At 40.1% G+C, this 21,677-nt stretch overlaps 2 protein-coding genes across 2 annotated transcripts in view; one reads left to right on the top strand and one right to left on the bottom strand.

The window, feature by feature from the left end:
• The window catches only part of SLC46A1 (solute carrier family 46 (folate transporter), member 1), a 5,106-nt gene extending 4,976 nt beyond the window's left edge, over positions 1-130 (bottom strand). The window contains exon 1 of the mRNA XM_009334305.1: positions 94-130. Coding sequence (XP_009332580.1) covers positions 94-130 — 37 coding nt within the window. The remainder of the gene's footprint in view (positions 1-93) is intronic.
• Positions 131-2,594: 2,464 nt separating this feature from the next.
• On the top strand, positions 2,595-15,524 carry SLC13A2 (solute carrier family 13 (sodium-dependent dicarboxylate transporter), member 2). The gene is made up of 12 exons (XM_009334295.1): positions 2,595-2,696; positions 5,888-6,016; positions 6,364-6,500; positions 7,597-7,823; positions 8,734-8,914; positions 9,141-9,263; positions 10,192-10,413; positions 10,516-10,617; positions 11,205-11,322; positions 13,358-13,519; positions 14,487-14,624; positions 15,393-15,524. The coding sequence occupies exons 1-12, from the start codon at positions 2,595-2,597 to the stop codon at positions 15,522-15,524; spliced, it is 1,773 nt and encodes a 590-aa protein (XP_009332570.1).
• Positions 15,525-21,677: the final 6,153 nt, after the last annotated feature.

Raw genomic sequence — 21,677 nt, forward strand, 5'->3', positions numbered from 1 at the left:
GGGGAGGCGGGCCCGGAGGGAACGGGGGCGGGGGTGGGGTTTGTGCCTGGTTGCGGCTCTTCCTCCTGCAAAACGAGGAGGGATCGGCTCTACAGAAGAGGCGTTTTTCTTGGCCAGATGGACAAGGCATTCCGATACATAAGGACAAAACAACACGTATTTCACTCTTTTTTTTTTTTTTTAGCATATATCCGCAAGAATCTTTCCAAACAATGATTTAAAATTCAACATGTCAAGTTTTGGAAGACACCTTGCTTAGGCGCCAGGGCTTGCTCTTGCACCCGTGCTAAATATGTAGCTTTCAGCCCTGGTTGTGTTACTTATTGACAGTTAAAGAAATTTAAACGTAAAACCTGATTTTTTCCTGACCTCCAAACAAAGGAAAAGTTATGATCAACACTTTAAGTGCACTAGGACCTGAAAAAAAGTTGTAGTTAGCAATGTGTAATCACTTCTATTAATTCACAGCACATTAGAAAATACTTCTTTTTCTAAAGGACAAAATAACTTATAAACTGTAACACACAAGAGGTTTTGGCTGTGCTGTTAGGTTTGCTGTTAGGTTTGGTTCGCCTCGAAGAGCAGATCAGTAAGCAAAGACCAAGTTGTTCTTTAAATTCAAAGAACACAATTCAGAGTATTAGATTAACCCATTTATATAAACTGGAGTAGTTCCAAATTAATGTAAATTGGCATCACTCCTTCAACACCATTGAGGGAGTGTGAACGGGCTACAGGTGAAGCTCTAACAAGTCCCCCTGAAGACAGAAACCATTCGTTTTGCAGTAACACACTTCCAGAGCTCCTTTATAGCATCTTTGAAAGTAACAGGACTCACGTAGCAGTGGAAATAATGGCTGTGGATGTGCTGCTTCTAAAGAACGGGCACGATTTGTTAGCTGAGGTCCTTCTGCACTGTTACTTCCATCCCACAGGCAAGACTGCAGCTGGAGGCCAGCCTTCGTGTTACCGAGATGTGAAAACGAGAGGTTTCCTTTTAGATTTTGATCGCAACCTTAGGACCTAAGAGTAGAAAGTAGAAAAATTACTTTGTCATTGGCTGATTTTGTCACTGCACCTTTTCAGACACTAATTCAATATCAAGGAGATGCAAAACTGGGGGGGGGGATATAATTCATTTGAAAGCTCTTTCTCATTCTTCTTGTACCAAGGGTGAAATGCTAAAGCTCAGGATTGGCAGTTAACATGAAGCTGTTCCTTGTGAGCAATATGCCTAAGTCAGGCTTGCAAGAGAGCTGTGAGTTTGCAGCTCTGACAATTGAAACCCCACTGTTTTTCAGTCATAAGCACATTATTGGAAGAAAACAAGCCCCAGCAGAAAAGGGATGAGAGAGAAAGAAACAGCAGAAGCTCTTTGTGGAGCTGACATTAGGTGAGCGGTGCTTCTCTCTCTGCTTGAGTATGCTATAAACAGAGCTGTGACAATTTATACCAATAAAATGGAAATGTTATCATCGTTATCTGAAGTATGCGCTTGCATGGTCTACCAAATAAAGACATCAAAGTGACATTAACAAGACACTCCCTTTGGAATTAAAAACTTCAATTCCGTTCCAGCGTATTTACAGAACCAAGTAATTCACTGCTTGTATTTTGGAAGTTTGTTGCAACTGGGACAAGAATTGCTGGTAATTTCCCAGTAGCACTCCCCCCGCCCCCAATACACCCTGCAAGCTACCAAAGCTGCGCCTATAAACGTACAAGATCAGAAAGGTGAAAAAAAAATAGCCCAATGTCTGCAAAGTGATGCACTGGAGCCAAGTCTTTCCCAATGCACTGAGATACAACAGGCTATGTCAGAAAGAGTTACTAGGCTCCCTCTTTGGCCCTAAGCCTTTCTGGGCTGCCATGTGGGAGGAACTGAGTTCTGACCACACCTTAACATTTCCCCTACTGCTCTTTGAGTAGAAGAAAACAGAATTGTCATGAGGGCCATCCCTGGGCCACAGAAAGACGGGTGTCCCTGCTCTCAGGTGGTAAGGACTGTAAGTCCCTTTCTGCATGGGGACTTGATGTGGCATCTGGTGGCAGGATCTCTGCCTCAGTGCATTTTGCTACCCAAAGAATTTCTCAGCGGATACAATGATGTTTATATAACATTTTGTGTAGATGTTTCTAATCTCTGTATTTGAGTACTACAGATGCAGATGTGTTTTTCAGTACTCCACCTATTTTTAAAACAATTTTCAACCTATTATGGAGGGAGCCGTTTCTCCTTTTTATGGGAGGAATAACGGTACCTATTCAAAGAAGGCAATATTAAAGACCAAAACATTAATATTCTTTAAACAAAGCATAGGCCATTTCAGGATGCTTTTAATAAACCTACTTGGTCCACAAGGAGTTAATTCTCTCCTGGATCTACCAGTTATCAGGAAGATCGTCTTAAGAAAGTTCCTGGTCTGACACTCTTTTGCTGTCCCCTCCCTTCTTTGTTCTCTTCCGTCTTTCCCTGATTACAGTTCCAAAAACAACACCCAACCTCCAGAGGTCAATGGTTAATATTCCCCAGTGTTTATATAGTCTCGAGCAGCAGACCTCAGGCCTTTCAGCACTGGGCTAGCTCCAGCACCATGGCTGGCTTCTTGCAAATGATCCTAGCCTTCAGGAAATACCTGATCATAGTGTTTGTACCCCTTTTGTTTCTTCCTCTGCCTCTGGCTGTTCCTACCAAGGTAAGAACTTTTAAAATTGAATTTGAGACCAAATCTCCAACTCCCTCCTTAGAGTTGTTCCTTTTAAGTGACAGAGCTGAAGAGAACATACAGATTCTCACTTCCTTCATTTATTGCTTGAAGATCTTTTTTTCCTGAGCAGACCCCTTTGACTACTGATAGTGGGGGAATATAAAAGCAATAGGATGGATGAACAGATACATCTGTGACTGCATATTCTAGAAGAATGCTCAGTGACATGCAATTTTGTAACTTTTGCTTTGCATCTAACTGATTTAGCAAAGGACTTTCTATGCTGAAGCTCATAGGTGTGAACCTAAGTTACAATCTAAGGCTCAATTCTAATCCCCCTTCTGATTTTCTAAAAGTATCCAGTCCACATCCTCTTTTAATTTTTTCCTTGTTGTCATTGCCAGATAGAAGAGGCATTTTTCTTGGTCAGATAGAGAAGACATTCTGATACATAAGGACAAAATATTATGTATTTCACTCTTTTTTTAGCATATATCTGCAAGAATCTTTCCAAACAGTGATTTAAAAATTAACATGTCAAGTTTTGGAAGTCATCTTGCTTAGGATTCCTTCAGAAAAAGTTAACTACAAAACCCTGTAGTAGTGGGACAGGTATTTCTGAGACATCCATCATTTAAATACAGCACTGTGAGCAGGCAGACTGCCAGTGTTCTGCTTCTTATTCACTCTGGCTTATTTCTCCCACTCCCAATCTCTTCATGCAGGCAGATCTAATCTCTGGACTTCAGGTCTCTTACTACAGTCCCAGCATCATTAAATAGCTAGTCCCAATCTACCTCTCCTGTCACTGCTTTTTGGATGTCAAGTCCTAGCTCTTTCCTCCGGTCTCTGCCTGCCTGCCCGTCTCCCAGTCCCTGCTGACTCCCAGTTTCTAGTCTCCTTCGCCAAGCTTCCCTCTTCACTCCACCGGCTCTTCCCTGTCTTTTTGTGCAGCCTGTCCCAAAGCTCCTTCTTCCTCATAGCTCTTTTTCTGAGTGTTATCAGGGACTTCGGAGCTATGACCAGAGGATTGCAACCAAGAATGATAGAGTGGCACTGGCTTGAGGTGAAATGCGGTAACTGATCAGGCGTGTCCTCCTATTCCCTTGCTATGCAAACAAAATAGCTTAAACTTCCACTTAAAAGCTTACTAAGAAGAAGAACAGAAAAAGTACTTTTTTGCTAGTTAACTTTCCATAGGCAAAAGAGTTACTGAAGTTAAAAGAGATCTGGGTCAGAAAAGTTCTAAGTAGCCAGAAAGAGAGTTGATTTTTTTTTTGTCCTGAGGCCATGAGTTCAAACTTACTTGCTAGAGTCATTGTTACCATACAATAAATCCTTGGTATTGCCTGTGCAATGATTTGGCAGTCTTGGTTCAGTTCCTCTTTGAAAATGACTCTCTCTGGTTTCTATTTAGTCAGCTACAACACAAAAATTCAAAAGGTCATGGACTTTCCCTTTGCAATCTGTAAGATTTCTTGTGTTAGAATTGTGCATCTGGTACTGCTAAGCAGGAAAAGCTGGTTCCTCAGTATGCAGAGCCTTAAGCAGACAACTTACAGGATGGAATTTCACATTTTTCTATTCTGTTGAGCTATTAACCTGTCCTATAATGACATAGCGCTGGACACTAAACTATTACAAATGAGAGCAGACAATGCTAAAGATTTTGTCTAAAGACAGAGGAATGTCCTTACAGGACAACTGACTTTGTGAAAAGCCTTATTCCAGCTTTTACTGTGAGCCTGTTCACAGCAGGCTGGAAGAGAATAGCACTGCGGCTGTGATCTATGTTCCAAAGCCCTGCTAGGGTCTCTCAAAAGGCACCCACTGGCATCTCTTAATAACAAAAATGGGGAAAAAAGGATCATCAAAATGGAAAATTGCTTTCAGTGCTTGATGGGATGTATAATTAAGGTTCTTACTGCTCTCATTCAAAAATAAGGCTCAAAAAGGCATCTTTTCATCTCCCCATGAATCTCTTTCAGCTTTACTTCTCCAACCCCGCTGCTTTGGTAATCTACCACCTAGATCACTGTCTTCTTGCCTCCAGACTGTTGAGCTCCCCTGTCCATCCTTTCCCTTCACCAGCCCTGAAACTTCCATGCCATGTTCAGAAGTCCTGAGCATGTTCTAAAGCATCACAGGTTTGATCCTGCCAGCCACTATTCCAGCTCCTTGGTTTACTTCTCTGTAATCTAGCCATTACAGTTTCCATCTCTTCGTTGTTTTCTCAATAAGCATCACTACATTTTCATTTATACTGTCCAGCATATTTTAGTGGACGTCCTTGATCCAAGACCACACAAACACTTTTTTCTTCCTTTGGATTTCCTGGCGCCCATTATTGTGCTAGTTCCAAAACGAGGGAGACACTGTAACCTGCAATGTTACTTTTCCTTGCCTTCTTCATCAGCCCAGCCATATGAAAACCTGTTGCGACATGTTATTTTGAATCTTTTTAGTGCATGGGACTGAGTTAAATATTTTTACATAATATTTGGAGTGGTTGTCCAAAGCACAACTAAATCAATGCTTTCTCAGAAAAAAAGTAACACGAAATAGGGGATCATACTTTCTTCAAAGGAACAAGTCAAAGCCAGTGGAAGCTGAAACTGATCTGTGACCAGTTTGTCAGTGAGCCTTTCAAAGTCTGTACTCAGCTAAAAATCCAATGAAAAATAGATAAAAGTATTTACAGTACAAGGAATCCAGGCTGTTGAAATTAGTTGGGGTTCATCTGGGCCATGTCCTGAAACATGCGGACAAAAAGGCAGAGAAACCTTGTCTGGATCAGTAACTATTTCTGCAACTCAAAGACAGAAATATATAAAAAGAAAATACCACCAATACCACCAGCAAAATCAAGAAGTCTGTGCAGGACTGCCAATTCCTTACCGTGAAGGGTTCAGTGTCATCAATTTGTTTCTTTTCCTAAGTTTCTTGTTTTTCCCCGTTGGAGGCCCCAGCCTTTTCCTCACAGTTCTGACAAGGTTGTTGAATAGTTCATCATTTGATTACGATCTGCATAGGTAGGAGGATAGATGGGAGAGAAATAGAAATTAACCTTTTCTCAAATCCCATTATCAGGCAGTGAATATAATTATGGGCTGTTGCTTTCTCAAAGCCTAAGTGAGATGTACAGTCTGTTCTGATTGCATGTATTCTTCTTCTGCCAGGAGGCCCAATGCGGTTACGTCATCATAGTGATGGCACTGTTCTGGTGCACGGAAGCCTTGCCGTTGGCTGTCACAGCTCTCTTTCCTGTCCTGCTGTTCCCACTAATGAATATCATGGATTCAACAACAGTAAGAGATCTTGCTCTATACATGTTTGCCTATGTGTTTATTGGCCAGCTTCTCTTATTCTGGGATTATTTCCAGGGTGATTTCCAGAGTGTGGTGCAAAGAAGAGAAAATTGCAGTATTGTTACACAGGGAATCGTCTGTCCTCTCCATGGAACAGAACTTGCATGAGCCTAGAGTGAACTCTGGGTGGAGCTGCTAATCTGAAATCGAAGCAAATTCACTGTTTAGATGCAATCCATAGTTACTGCGTGCTAATGTCTTTGGGACAAGATCGTCCCGCAGAAAGTGCCTTCTCTCTAAACATTGGCTTCTCGTCACTATTTTCTCTCCCTTGTTCCATGTTACAGGTCTGCAGGGAGTATTTGAAGGACACCAATATGCTTTTTATTGGGGGACTGCTGATGGCCATTGCTATTGAGAATTGGGAACTACACAAACGCGTTGCTCTGCGGGTCTTGCTTATCACTGGTGTCAGACCAGCCCTGTGAGTAACAGTTGTGAAAACACCGTGCGATAAAGGACTTCATGGCATTAGTTCCTATCTCAGAGTTGCCTGTAGTCCTCTATGTGAATCTGCAGATCATATCCTACAAATGTTTTTCTACAGTCCAAGCGAGTTAGTGCCTGAGCAAACCTTGCAAATGGGGATCCTTTGATGTGTTACAGACCTGGTGCCTCTTTTTTGAATTCCAGATGGCTTTAGGTGGAGAAATAGCAACAAGAGAGTAACTCCGAAAAGACAAGGGTGCTGCTAGGCTTGGCCAGAAGCACAGCTTTAGACAATCAGGAGAGACTACAGCTGAAACACAGAAAACATATACTCTCTAACTGTTATACTGATTGCAAAGAGAAGAGGAAAAATGGGGATGCTTGTTTTGAAAACAACAAACGTTTACCAGACTAGAACTTGAAGCTATGCAGAGGCTACACGGCCCTATTTAATTTGTCTCAGACCATGAGAAGAGAGAATACTGAAGGAAATTACAAAGCAATAGAATAAAAATGCATACAAGATAAAGCCCTTTTCATCTAATATATAATCTACATCTCATCTAAAGAATCATTTTGAGACAAATAACATAGTAATACTGAAACAAGGATTAGAATTTTATATGAGTAAGAAGAGAATTCTTAAATGATAGAGGTGGGATAAAATTACAAAAAAAGAGATCATCTTCCTTATGGCTTAAACTGATTGCCATTTGGGATCAAATTCAGTTTGCAATTCCTCTTCAAATATATTATAATACATTAATATGTGTTATTGAGATGGTGTGTCTTCCTCGGAAGCATGCAGAATAAGCAGGATACTGACTAGATAAACTGTTTGCTCCAAGACACCAGCTCCCACTTTCCTAGTCATAAGAACATAAAAGCACAACTGGCTGAAATTGCAAAAAGAAAAATTTATGTTAAATCTTACTGTGACATTCACAAAGCAGACGAGGGTAAGAGGAAGTGCTAGGTGTGAATTGCTAAGCATTTTCCAAACCCAGCGTTTGTAACCAAAGCTTTGTAACAGAGAAAGGGCACTGCAGCGCTGAGTTCTGAACTGGCTTCTTCAAACCTTTTCATTTCAGACTTCTCATGGGTTTCATGATTGTGACCGCCTTCCTGTCGATGTGGATCAGCAATACCGCCACCACTGCCATGATGGTCCCGATAGCACAAGCAGTGTTGGAACAGTTGCACAAGTCTGAAATGGAGTCTAGCACAGCTGGCCAAGCATCTGAAAAGATCAATACAGCCTTTGAACTGCAGGAAGAGTCAACTAAACCAGAGAGCTCCAAAGAAACAGAGGAAAAAGGTGAGTGGGTTATGGGTGTTTTTCACCTTGGGATAATGGAGGATGACCTGATGCCTTCTTCACTGTCATTACAGTTGCTAGTAAATTTTAAAAGAAGAATGTACCTAAAGCATCCTGACTGCATCAGACAGCATTTATGAGGCTCTTGCATGAACCAGGCAAAAGCACACTAAGAGCTACTGACTTGGCTGAAGTTAGAAGTAGATTGAAAATATGAAGCGATGATAACTAATCAATAAAACAACAAAATGTATAAATTCTCCATTAGGTGAAGCCTTTACATTAGGCTTGATATTTCCCTATATATTTATGTTAGTTGAATTATTATCTACTGTGTAACTTCTCAGATAATAGGGAATTTCTGAGGGGAAATTTCTGGCCTATTTCATGCCAGAAGGTTAGGGATTAAAATGATCTTTCTAATCCAAAGATATACAATCATGCAACAATATCTCTTTACCAGCTGTCTTGCCCTCTTCCCATCTTTGAGACAACTCAAGTGTTTCTGAATGCAAATCTCAGTGCCAGCAGTCAGGGGCTGGTACAGGATGAGTTCCCTTCAGTCCAGCTCCTCTGACTCTGTTGTACCTCCCTGAATTCTTGCCTCTCTCCCCGCCATGCACAGTTCAGACATTGCCCTAGTTCACCGAGAAGTGTCAGCAGTATGTTCGGACTTTATCACACATTTCAACTTCTCTTCTTCTGAAAAACTGCTCTGTATCAAGACAACCAGTGAAAATGGACAGAAGATCAAAGAATTAACAATGCCAGCCTTAAAATGAGGAAATTTGCCTCCTTCAGCTTTGAGTCCATTGTGTCCTAGCCTCGGAATACTGAATTACACAGGCACAAGATCTTTTCCTATCCAATCTAGCTTCTGTAACTCTCTTGTTCCTGTCTTGGGACCTAGGTAATAGCCATGTCCTGACAGTCGAGGAAGACAGAAAGAGAAATGACAATCTGCAAGAGGAGAAACACAAGAAATTATGCAAGGGAATGTCTCTCTGTATTTGTTACTCAGCCAGTATTGGAGGGATTGCAACTCTGACTGGTACAACACCAAATCTGGTACTGCAAGGACAAGTTGATGAGTAAGTCTGGTTGCATTTGGGATTACATACCCACTAAACTGCATCATTCTGCTACAGCTGACTTCCAGGCGACACAGAGAAGGAAGACATTAATTTGGTAACTTTGTCGGGAAGTTAGCTTCTCTCCTTTAGTGGGCCTCACAGTACCTCCTCTTTTCTGAACCATTAATGGAATACAGAAGAGAGTGCAGAATTTTGGACACTAACAGCCATCCACATTTTACAGGCTCTTTCCTAACAATGGCAATATCATCAACTTTGCCTCTTGGTTCTCCTTTGCCTTCCCCACCATGATCGTGTTACTGGTTTTGACGTGGATTTGGCTGCAAATACTGTACTTGGGCTTTAAGTAAGTACCCTTTACACACTGTAATACAGCTGACAGGCCTGTTAGCAAGTACTCATTGCACGTTGTAACACAAGTGATACTTTTATTGATGAGCCTAGGCTTGAAAGTCAGACAGCAAGTGACAAAGTCCTCACATACAAGAGAGACTAGCAGAACAGCATACTAAGTATCTGTTAAAATACTGCAACTTTTTCTCTAAGGAACTTGATCAAATCCCAGCTAAATATACTCTGTAGGTGAAAATAGGAAGTTTTAACTGCATATAACCTGTTCCGCAGCATTGCTTTCATGTCCTGAAAGATTGTTGTGCTTCGAACTGGGAAATCGATTTCTACATATAGCTGGTAAATACCTTTGTGATGAGAATTGCTACAGACCTAGATGATTAGTATTGTTCCAGTTTCCAATGCTAATCACCCCATGCAACCGGCTTGCGTTACCTACCTGTTTAATACTTAACCTATCACTTTTGTATTATCCCCAACCTCCCTTCTTTTAAATGGAAAGAGCTCTGTAATACCTACAATGGTATTTTCGTCTTCAAATTCCTCTTTTAAAATTCTCCTTTTCTGTAATTTTAAAAAGCTTGGCAACTGTTTACTTCCTGGTGATCATATAGCCTTGTCAATCACAGTAACATTGACATTATTTCTCCATGTGTCCAGATAGTACGCCTGTTTATATTTATATCTCGAGCTTTTAGGGGTAGGAAGCTTCTTCCTGGTCATCTTGGCAGTACACAGTACAATGCAGTTACTATCCAACACCTATGGCTGCTGATGCCACGATAATAATATATACATAATTTCTATATGCATATATAAACACATGTATCTAAAAGACAATATGACTGAGTATAAAATTTGGATTCTTAACTCTGAGGATATCTGGCAAATTTCTCTGATATTTCTTGTCCATTTTTTTCTAGTTTTCAGAATAATTTTGGTTGTGCTGCAAGTGCCTCTGCGAAGGCTAAGGAGCAACGGGCCTATGACATTATGAAGGAAGAGAGCAAGAAATTGGGCTCAATGAAATTTGCAGAAATAGCAGTTTTGATCCTCTTCATACTACTGATACTGCTCTGGTTTACAAGAGACCCTGGTTTCATACAAGGCTGGGCAGCAGCTCTTTTCGACAAAAATGATACAAGGTATCACCACTTTTCCTCCTCCCTTTGAATAAAAATCAAGTAGGCTAGTTTTCATAAAGATGAAAACACGACTAGACTGAATTTCTGACTGATCTATTGCAGCTATGTCACTGATGCTACAGTTGCCATCTTCATTTCAATTTTGTTGTTCATCATCCCTTCCGACATTGCTAACAATGATAGAGATGAACAACAAACAGGTAAGTTTACTGAAGGCATCAAAAATCAACTGTCAGGATAGCTACACGGGAAGTTCTACATTTTAGATTTACAAAGGAAATTTCAAACATTAAACAAGATTTCAAACTGCTCTTCCTGCATAGCTGCAGCTGTATGCTTTAGGCTAGGCAAGGCATATATCCCATAGAAGTTCTCTTTTTCTTGTAATTTAACTAAAGAGGAAACTCTTATCCCAGCAGTGTCCCAGACACTCGTATACACATATGCAAAAGCTTCTGAAGCTGGAGTCTTCAGGAGAGAGTACATGATTTCGCAGAAACACATACAGTTCTGCAGATATGTTGCCATGCTTTTACCACACTCTTACCTTTATTCTACTATGCCTCTTGGAGCAGCTACACATCATTCATTAGTATTTTTTGCAAGTCAAGTTTAAAATCTTTGTTGATGAGGCTCCCATCATTTGCTTTAGGAGATAATTCCACAGTCTACTTGATCTTGCTGACAGAAGTGTTTCCTGATGTTCTGACTGAACTCACCTCCCTCCAAGAAGTCCTCCTTTCTTTGGGGAATGTAACATGGCTTACAAAATCTTTTTGGATTTTAGGCAGCAAGTCAAAGATCCGAGCACCTCCAGCTCTCTTGGACTGGAAAGTAGTTCACCAGAAAATGCCATGGAACATTGTGTTTCTGCTGGGAGGTGGCTTTGCCTTAGCCAAAGGCAGTGAGGTAGCATTCCTCTACCTACTTGGTATTTGTGTCTTCCTGGGTGTTTTCCATCTTGCTTTTCATGCGTGCTCTCCCAGAACGCAAGAGGGCATGCTGGTAGCACAAAATGCACATTTCCTCAGCTAGAGGCAGTAGGACAGACTTCACCATCCTCAGGAGGAGTCCTGTGATTAGAATAAATCTTTATTATTGTCTATGCAACTGGGATGGTACTACCAATCAAGGCAGCATGATTAAATGTGTTTCTAGAAAAGTGGATGATTAAGAAACTACCCCAATACATTAAAGGTTCTATTAAATAAAACTTAATTGATGTGGGAAGCATGAGGAGATAATGTGCCCATGATGGGTCTCCAAATTATTTCAAACAAACTGCTTATGGAAATATGATTTAAATTAAACTACTAGAAGACAAATGTAGAGCTGGCTAGAGAACCTTCAGGAGCAGATAAAAACATCTGGCTGTCAAACTGCAGGATGTACTGATGTACTTCTGCAGGCATCTGCCCGGAGTCCAGTGCTACAAATTATTTTTCAGTAATGACTTAGATGATGGAAGAGACAATACATTTATTAAATCTGTAGACAATAAACAAATACTAGTTTAGAATTCAAAGATCACAGATCACAATGACCTGTAAAAGTGTTTCTAGAAAACAAGGATGCCAGTCAATATGGGAAATAGGAAGAAATAACCAAATATCACAAATGTGAGTTGTGGAAATGACTTGTTAAGTTTTAAAGCTGCTCATACACCTTATTCTACTCAATATTTCTATATTGCTACTGAGAAAAAAGCAAACAACTGGAAACTATAGGTAGGACCATCATACATAAGACATGTAAAATATAATCCTTCCACTCAGGACTGGCAAGTCCTCAGGTACAGTAATGTATTCAGTTTTGGATATCAGTCTTCAACAACATGTGGGCTATATGAAGAAAGTTTAGAGGAAGGTAGTAAGAATGATCGGATCTCTGGGAAACACGTTTGGAAAAGGAAAGATTCAAGAAATTACATTAATTTATTCTAGAATAAGTCATCAAATACATAAAAGCTGCTGCAGAAAGGAAGATAGTATACTTTTTTTATATTCTGGTGGTGCTGAAAGGCTTAAATTGCAGCAAAGGTTAAGCAGTAGGAAATGTTCCAACTGTAAAGATAGTTAAGCGCTTGAAAAATTATCTGATTTTGGAAACTTCATTGCTAGGGATTTTTAACAACAAGTTTGAAAAACTTCTATCAGTAATAATTTAGGCAGAGCCAATCCTGCCCTAGGGCAGGGAATTAGACTAGTCCTTTTGAGATAGATTCCAACCCTCCTGTGCGATAGCACTTTTCAATGTCAGAAGAGACAGGTCGGAGTAGCCAGGATATGATTCTAGGGAGGACATGAAGAACGGTGGTTGCAAAACCAGTAAGAAAGCTAGGCCATAATGCATGAAGAAGCAAGATAGGCACAGTCAGGATATGTTCTCTTGGGCAGAACAGCTGAATAATAATAATGATAATGATGCCCAAACTACAGCCCAGAATGATAGGGAACATGCTGGTATTTTTCAGTGACTGAGAAGGATGAAAGGTATGAAAAGCTTCAGATAGTTGATCGAGATCTCAGACAACGTGATGAAATTACATTAAATAGCTAGAATATCTGCTAAGACATATGAAAGTAATGTAGAAAGTGAGTTCAAAGACCTTTGTTTAGATTCAAAAAAAAGCCCTGAATATTGATCATGTACAACTAATGGTCTGAACAGAGAAATAATTATTTGCTATCAATAACGTACTGTAAATGTAGTATCTTCTTCTTTCAAATTCTTTGGAAGGGAAAGCACGTTTATTTTTATTTAACCTACTGAACTATCGTGTCTATGAGCATTGCCTCTTACATGTTTTTCTACAGAAAGCAGTTTGTATGAGAACTCCTCTAAGAAGGGAAGGTAGAATTGGTGTGAGAAATGTAATTGGACTGTGATGTGGCTATTTCTTCTGCAGCCTTCTATCTTGACAGACCTCTTTCCTCTGTTACAGGTATCTGGTCTGTCTTCATGGATAGGTAGCAAACTGACTCCTCTGCAGCAAATCCCTCATCCAGCTATTGCTCTCCTGTTGTGTCTCCTTATTGCCACTTTCACCGAGTGCACCAGCAACGTGGCCACCACTACCCTCTTTCTCCCTATTCTGGCTTCAATGGTAAGTTCCAACGTTTCAAAATACTCTTATAAGAACAGCTTTCAACTCTTCTCCAAGCATATTTCTGCTCAATTATAAAAACTAACTGGCTGACATAGCCAAGCACTGGCTCGTCTAGCCGATCAGGAATACAAGACTTTACACATACGTATATGTATGTGCATGCATATATATTCACACACACTGTGCTTAGTTCAACCTTTCTAAAATCATTGCTGGTGAAAAGTAAAGGGATTAAATTCATTGGCATATTAGACTTTGCCTTCTGGCCTAAACAACCTCATGAGGTCACTGCCAGCTGTACTTGTTTTTTTCCTATTTGTTCTGCATAGAGACAGCAACAGTAGCAGCATTTGCTTCCCTGCAACATTCCATTACTGTATTTCCCTCCGACCACTAGCCTTCCAGAAGTCTCTGAAGGTGATAGCATTAGTCAAGCTCTATGACCTAATTCAGACTTTTGCATTTCCACAGGAGATTCCTGTTGCTGGGGTAGACATAGTTCTGCAGTGTGAAAAGCTGGTTCCAGATAGAAACTGGAACAAGCTCCACCAAAATCTTTTCGCACAGACTTCAGCTAACCCCTAAACTGATCCACTCACCTTCAGAGTTTGGGCTACCCTGTTCCCCCTGATAATTTAATTTTGTTCTTAACCAATTTGAAGCCACTCTACATTTTTTCCTGGTTTTAGAGTTGAATACAACCATTATTATTAATTTATACTGCAGCAGTGATCAGATTCCACAATTGGGAACACAAAGCACTGACCACAAAATCAATTCTTGCATTTGCTGCATAAAGGCATTGGCTAGAAGTTTCTAAAGCAGAACCAAAATATGAGTGGCTGCGGTGTTTGTGAAAGAACGAGGTTTCTGACATGGACAAATACAATCAGTCTTCTGCCGAAAGATTTCTATGCATTTTTGTATATCGAAACAGTCATCTTTGCTCTCCCTTCTTGCATAGGCTGAAGCGATCTGCCTCAATCCACTCTATGTCATGCTGCCCTGTACACTTTCTGCATCGCTGGCATTCATGCTCCCAGTGGCCACTCCTCCTAACGCCATTGTCTTCTCATATGGACAACTCAAGGTTATAGATATGGTGAGCAAAAGCACATTCTTTTCAGAACTTTCATCACTAGTTTTGATCTTTCCTTTTTCTAATATTGGTTCTTCTTGAGTGTTAGAAAACTCACTGTACTCAGCTAAAGTCAAATGGAAAGAAGAACATGCATGTCTGAATTAATGAAGGGTCACGCTGATTCTAATATATACACAGAGCCTTATAAAGATGCTATTGAGCTTTTGAAAAACACCCGAGGCCTCTTGAAGATGTTCCAACAAGAGCTTGCTGTCAATGAGAAATGGCAATGTTTAACTGTTCCAAAAGCCCGAATGTAGATCACAGGGATGTCAAAGAATCCTATCATCTGGGCAGTCCTTCTGCAGGGACGAGGGGAAAGCCTAGCAACATCTCACTAGGCTGCCCTGATGCCCTTTCTCAATATGTTAAGGAAAGATGGACAAGGATGCCATGTCTCTTGATAACTTTTTCAATTTATAATTGATCCAAGAAGAGATCCAAAGTAACATTAGAGACAGATGCCAGCTCAGAAGAGAAAGTCCTACATAAGTGGATTAAAAGGATTTCAGGACTTCTAGTTTAAGGGTTTTGTCCAATGGAAACTCATTTTCCCCTAATACAAATTATATTTGTGAAGAAAACCAGCTTAAATATAATTTGATGGAGTTCTGATGGAGTTGTGAAAAAAGGCCAAAGAGAAAATCTAACCATAGAAAAAATCCTAATCAGCAGGGAAGGAAAAAATTACTCAGTTCAACTAATAACCCTTCTCTTTTATAATTCTAGGCCAAAACTGGGTTTGTACTCAACATTCTAGGAGTTCTGACGATAACTCTAGCCATCAACACCTGGGCTTCATCTTTGTTCCAATTGGAAACTTTCCCATCTTGGGCAAATAGGACAGGCGTATGCCCGTAACGTGGAGAGGCCAGGGAACCACCGACTGTTTCTGTTAGAACTGCAATGAGAGCAAGGCTAGCACCTCCACAAGTTTTGCCGAGGCAGTGGTTAAGAGACAGGCCTGTTCTGTGGAAAAGGACAAGCCACCTACAAGCAAAACCATTCACTTGATAACAGCAATAAAATTGCCTAACAGTGCTGTTTAGCAGGCAATTTTGTTACCCCAGCAGCTGTAAGACGAGGTAACCTTTGGCTTTTCAACTGTTGCATGTATCTTTAGATTTTCTGTCTCTGCAGGGGTACTTTTTTTTTTTTACATCGCTTTTCAAGCTCTACCTGTAAAGTCTGAAATCTGCAGTGAGAAAGAGAGAGGTGTGTATATAAAAGGAAGGAGAGAGACTCTACGTTCCTGATTTCATGCATGTATCTGTGTACTGTCACAACTAATATGACTATTCACCTGTATATGAGTATACAGGCCTCTGTGTATATGTTCAAAATGTACATGATTGTTATATACTCTATGGGCATTCACAGCAAGGCATGTGTTGTATGATTACAGACAAATCTCAGCCCATTCTATTACTTTGAAACGTATTTATGTGCAGTCCACTTGTTATGAATGCAAAAGACCATTTTTTCCTAGAACATCTGTCCCATTGTTATTTATGTAAGATTACAGCCTGCAAGGTCATGATAAAAATAGCAATATTCTCTTGAGAAGGGGAGAATCCCTGCGTCCTAAAATATATATGGCTGAATTAAAGATTTTTTTTTTATGTACCCCCGGTGTTATGGAGATTTTTCCTACTATATATCACTGCTTCTAGTTCTGTCTTCCATGTATCAACTGCTTGTCTGTGTGTTTCCTTAAAATATCTTGAAATAATCAGAGAAGTTAGCATAACTGATTTTCTCTTATTGTTAAAGTATTAATTATTTTATTATTAAGAGTCCAATTTTCTTGGACTCTCAAAACCAAGATCTTCCTTTTCAAAAGACCCTAATACAGTTAAATATTTATTCCCTGTTCTGCTGGAACTGACTTTCAGTAGCACATAGACTCCTAATGACCAAACTGACAAAGATACTGGAATATCCAAAGACACTTTGCCAAATCAAGCACTTAGTACCATAAATGAGGTTGGGTTCAGACAGGTCAGTTATACAATACGTGCCCCTGAACTTTGCACCAAATGCTTTGCACCAAATGCCTGCCTAAGTTTTGCACAAAGTCTGTTGCATTTCTGAAGTCCCACTTGAACCATACTGGTTCAATGAGAGCGAACGTGAGTGAATTTCACTCTAAAATAGCATGCACACTTTTCAAAATCTTTCTTCTTTCTTTCTCTATCCTAATTATTAGGAGACAAGGACAAAGTGCAGTGTACATTTGATTTATAAAATGTTAGAATTCACTGACCTGCAGTAGTTTCTTTCCAGGTCCAACTGTCAAGACAATTCTGGTATCTGCTGATCACTGATTCCCTTTGCATTGATAGCTTCATTGGTTGCTCTGGAAAATCACCGTCCCAGAAAGAACAGTCTGGTATTAACCCTTCAGTGGCTTTGAAAGATAGTGTTTTGACTGATATGTGATAGCGATCCAACAGAATATCCACAGCACAAGAAGGAAGGACATTTATTCTCCTTTGCTAATCAGCTCCTGGGTAATTGATTTCAATCACATAATGACTTGCTCAGGTCACTGCTACACCACTCACCTTCTTTCCCTTTGCATTTACCTCTATCAAATAACATCCAAATCTGTCCAAATATTTTCAATACCCTGCTCACCCCGCATCTGAGTGCCTAACAAAATGACAAACTCAGGCAGATGATTTGTTGCAAACCTCTCCCTTCTTCGCTCTTTGTCTACAGCATCAGGGCAGTGTGCATAGCTTTTGTTTGCTTTTTGTTTTCTTTGAAATACTTGCACATAGTTTACATGTCCTTCTGAATTACTGCTTAGCTAAGCAGGAAATGTTGAATTCTTATAACATTTCCCATCAGCCTCTCCTTCCAGCCCTTTAAAACTGTGTTATGATTCTTTGAAGTCTTTTCTATTAGTCTACATTATTCAGAGGCTGTGGTGTGCATAAGTACATGTAGGAGCACAGGTGCAATCTTTATGGCAATCTCAAGAAGAAAGAAGAGAGACATGAAGTAGCACAGAGTGTCGTGGGGCCAATGCAATAATGCTGGGTGTTCCATGTTCATTAGCATGTATGAGTATATAAAGGTTAGAGACTTACCAGAAAATGGCTACAGCGAAAGTTACTCAAGGGGTACACAAATACCCAGCTTCCAGAAGAAGACAGGTGAAAAGCTGTAATCTGTAGACAGAGAAGAAAAGCTAACAATAACACCAGGACCTAAAGAGAACGGAAAATGTCATTAATAGTTTCCACCTTGAAGTGATGGCAGTAGCAAGTATGCACTGGGCAGTTTATTGCCTTGGGTGTGTCTGAGCGCAGGACTAGTTGAGGTACAGCTAAATATAGTGTGCTCGTGCAAAAAGCAGTAACACTATTAAAAATGTTCATAATTTTCTAAGCAAAGCAGGTAGAAAGTGTTTCTAAGCCCCATTATTACACAGATCACCTTTGAAGGGTGGTTCCCCATTATGTTTCCAGATATTGCCCTCAAGGAGTGGCTCTATTTCCCATTGTGTGATCAAATTTCACAATCTTCTGTGAAACTGCCAGCTCAGCACCTGTTGTAGTTAGGTGTGATTTCCAATGCAGCTCTTCATTTCAGAGTTGACACTCAGTTTGTTTTACATAAGAGTTGTAAGTGATAAATTTGGTAATGAGAAGGGGATGTCTGCCTTCTTGCCTGCCTTCTCTAAAAAGCAAGTGCTCTACAAAACCACAAAATACAGGTTTCCCACAGTATATGCCAGTGAGTAAGTGGGTGACTCGCAGTCACCTCCTCCATTTTCCCTGGAGTTATGGTGCTGTCTTGCCTTGCCTTGCCCAAACACACGCGCGCACACACGCACACACACAAGTTCTACAGGCACATACCTGTACACCTAAGGCAATATGAAGGACTTACCCTGGTAAACATATAAATTTCTACGACACACGACCACACCAGAAAACCAGATGAATTTTAAGCAGGCTAATACAACTTAAATAGCTTATATTTGAGAAAGGCACTTCATCATAAACATCTTGACAGAGATTTGTAAAGTGGCACGTAAGTGATGCAAGGGTCACTTCATCAAGCACTGAAATCATAAACAGACTTAACAGAACACATGACAACTTTAAAGCCAAAACACGATAAAGCCAGCATGTGTTTCTAATCCTTGAAGCTGGTTTGAAGAAACCAAAAATTTGCTCCCAGTCACTTAAAAGCTATTAAAATGAACTTTAAGGAAGCCTGGTTGTATAGCACTGAAACCTTGAAATATATCTAGGTCTTACAATTCAATTCCTTAGCTTTCATCTAAAAAAAAAACCAAACCCAAAACCAACAAAAAACTGCTTTGAAGGAAGCCTTATCATATAATGGACATAAAATAATTTTCAAAAAGATGAAAAATATTTTCAGAAAACAAAATACAAACCAACAGAAACATGAAGGTCCTGTGTTTTATCCAGTAGTCATCAGCATGTATGTAAATATGGGCCTTTCACCAGAAGCTGTAAGAGCAGTTCCTCTCTCGTCCCTGGAGGTAATTCCTCCCTCAGATAACTATGGCATGTTGGCAGTAGTGTGCGTCTTAGTGCAAAACTCCAACTCTCTCCGTTTGGCGCATTTGTTCTAGGAATACAACTCTCTGCTCTCAATTAACATGTTGGTTTTAGTGTTGGCAAAGGCAGAAACAGAGTTTAGAATTTCTGCAATGATGAATAACCAAATAAAGAACAGAAAATAGAAATACAGGGACTTAGGAAATATGTAACTTTAAATCATCAAGGAATTTCACAACCCTCAATTTTTTTCCAACATGGAACCAATAAAACTATTTACAACTTGATTCACTGAACTTTATGATTTGAGTTAGTAATGACCAAGGTGCCAAAGTCTGGAAATGAAGTGGTTTGAATATACTAATCACCTGGTGTCTAAAATAACAACTGTTTAATAGAACTTAATCACTACTGTCAATGCTGTGCATTTTCTCCTATTAAAGAAACATTTAATACTATTTATCCTTTAATCATACTAACAGACCGAAAACGTCAAGTTGCTATTCAGGACACACAGATGCTCTTGCCATGTGCCGTCTAGTGGGGAATGCCCAAAGTTCCCAAATCCAGGCCAAGCACCTAGTCTGGTGTTGATCTTCCTCGGAAAACACCCTTAAATAGCTAAGGGGAAAGTAATGGAACAAGAGGAACACTTTTCAAAGGCAGTGCATGACAGCATAGCTGCAAAATTAATAAAATTGATTCAAATTGTCACAAAGGAAAAAAACCACAAAGCACAAACTAACTTGAAAATAGAGAAGGAACAGAACTGTTAATTCAAGGGTTCAACCCTTATATATTGTTATGCATGATTTAGATCAGACCAGATGCAACTGCTTCAAGGCTCAGACCTTGTATGCCTGTGTAAGGTATCTATCTTGATAAAGCGTTGGTCGTGACTACTTTTAGATGGCACTGTACTTGAAATATTAACATAAAGTATGATCAACTAAAACATCAAAACTTTACTCTGCTTCAAGTTTATACCGTTCAGCCGACTTCAGATTAGTATTAAGGTTCTCTTGCCAGCCTAGCAGCATCACAGGAATTTCCTCATTTCCCTTGATCCCTCTCCTGTCTGTGAGAAGCACAGCAATTTCAAGTTTTCCCAATACCTGCCACTGGGACCTAGGGCCTTCCATTCTTTGGAAGGGAACGGAAAGCCCTAGGACACCAAATTTCATTAATTCTGCTGATTACAGAGCTTCTCATTTCTTTCTATAAAGCAAAAGGAAAAGTGGTCAGAGTTGCCCGTCAAACTGATGTCCATATTAATATGGAATTGCACAATGTCAGAAGAACGAGTTGTGTGCAGAGGCAGAAGGGGAATACAGCCTCCGTACAGTTAGCTGTTATGGCACCAGTTTTCCTGGTTGCCTATCAAGGGGATCTTAGACAGTGAGTAGTGGTTATTCTGGGGCAGTTGTAGTGACTGCAAAGGGAAAGTCACATTTCCCTTTTTGCTGTAGGACTATCCTGATGAGACTTGCCAGAAAATGCAAAAGGATCCTCTTTATTTTTAAGACGTCTGTCACCTGAAGGAAGTTTGAATTTTCCTCTTCATTCAAAAAAAATTCCTGCTACATGAAACATGCAATCATAAATCATTTGTCTGCATTGCAGATAACACAGTTGTACAATGCAAGCTTCCTCACACCTGTGCTTTTTCTTTTCTCCTTAGACCTAAGCAAGCGGTGTTGTGGTATCAAGAGCTACAACCGGTACTGAAGAAATAGTAGTCTCAGAAGATACTACCTAGCCAATCTGAAATAATCTTTGTAATTCCTTTAGTGTTACATCTTTACCCAGGCTACATAGAAAATAGTAACGTCATCAGAATTTGTTCAGATTACTTTCAGAGACTGGACTGCTCAAGATAACTTGCAAGCTTAGGGGTGAAGACAGAACAGTTTTTCCTCTAATTAGTGGCGAAAGCCAATGACCACAGCTAGCGCTACAGTCCTTCTGGATAGTCACAACAGAAAGATCAGTGAACGGCACAAAAAACCAAACTCCGCTTTCATGCTCATACATTACCTCTTAATTTAAGATGCTCTGACAGTTGATAGAAAGCATGGAGTATGGACAAGACAAAAATAAATTTCTGAAATATATTCAGAAAAGACTGAAGTACAGCTGCCAGAGAGGCAGGTTCTGTCTGCCATCCCGGCTCCCGAAACAAAAGCCTTTCTCCCCAGTGTGCACGGGGGGTGTGGAAGTGCAGGAGTTCATACTGTATGTTTCTATATTTTGGCAGAGATACCATAAGAAAAAAAAAACCATGCAGCTTATTAGCCTAGAAGAAAAATCTTGGGTCTGTTTACACTGTAACCACACACCTGTATCTCAGAAATATGAGACAACTGATGGGGAAAGGGGAGGGGACTGACATCTTTAGTTTCCTCTACACCAGGTGCAGTCAAGTATGTAATATCTTTCTAGCCACTATTTTGAATCAGTGCCCCTT

Source organism: Pygoscelis adeliae, unplaced genomic scaffold, assembly GCF_000699105.1.
Source record: "Pygoscelis adeliae isolate BGI_AS28 unplaced genomic scaffold, ASM69910v1 Scaffold531, whole genome shotgun sequence".
Lineage (NCBI taxonomy): Eukaryota > Metazoa > Chordata > Aves > Sphenisciformes > Spheniscidae > Pygoscelis > Pygoscelis adeliae.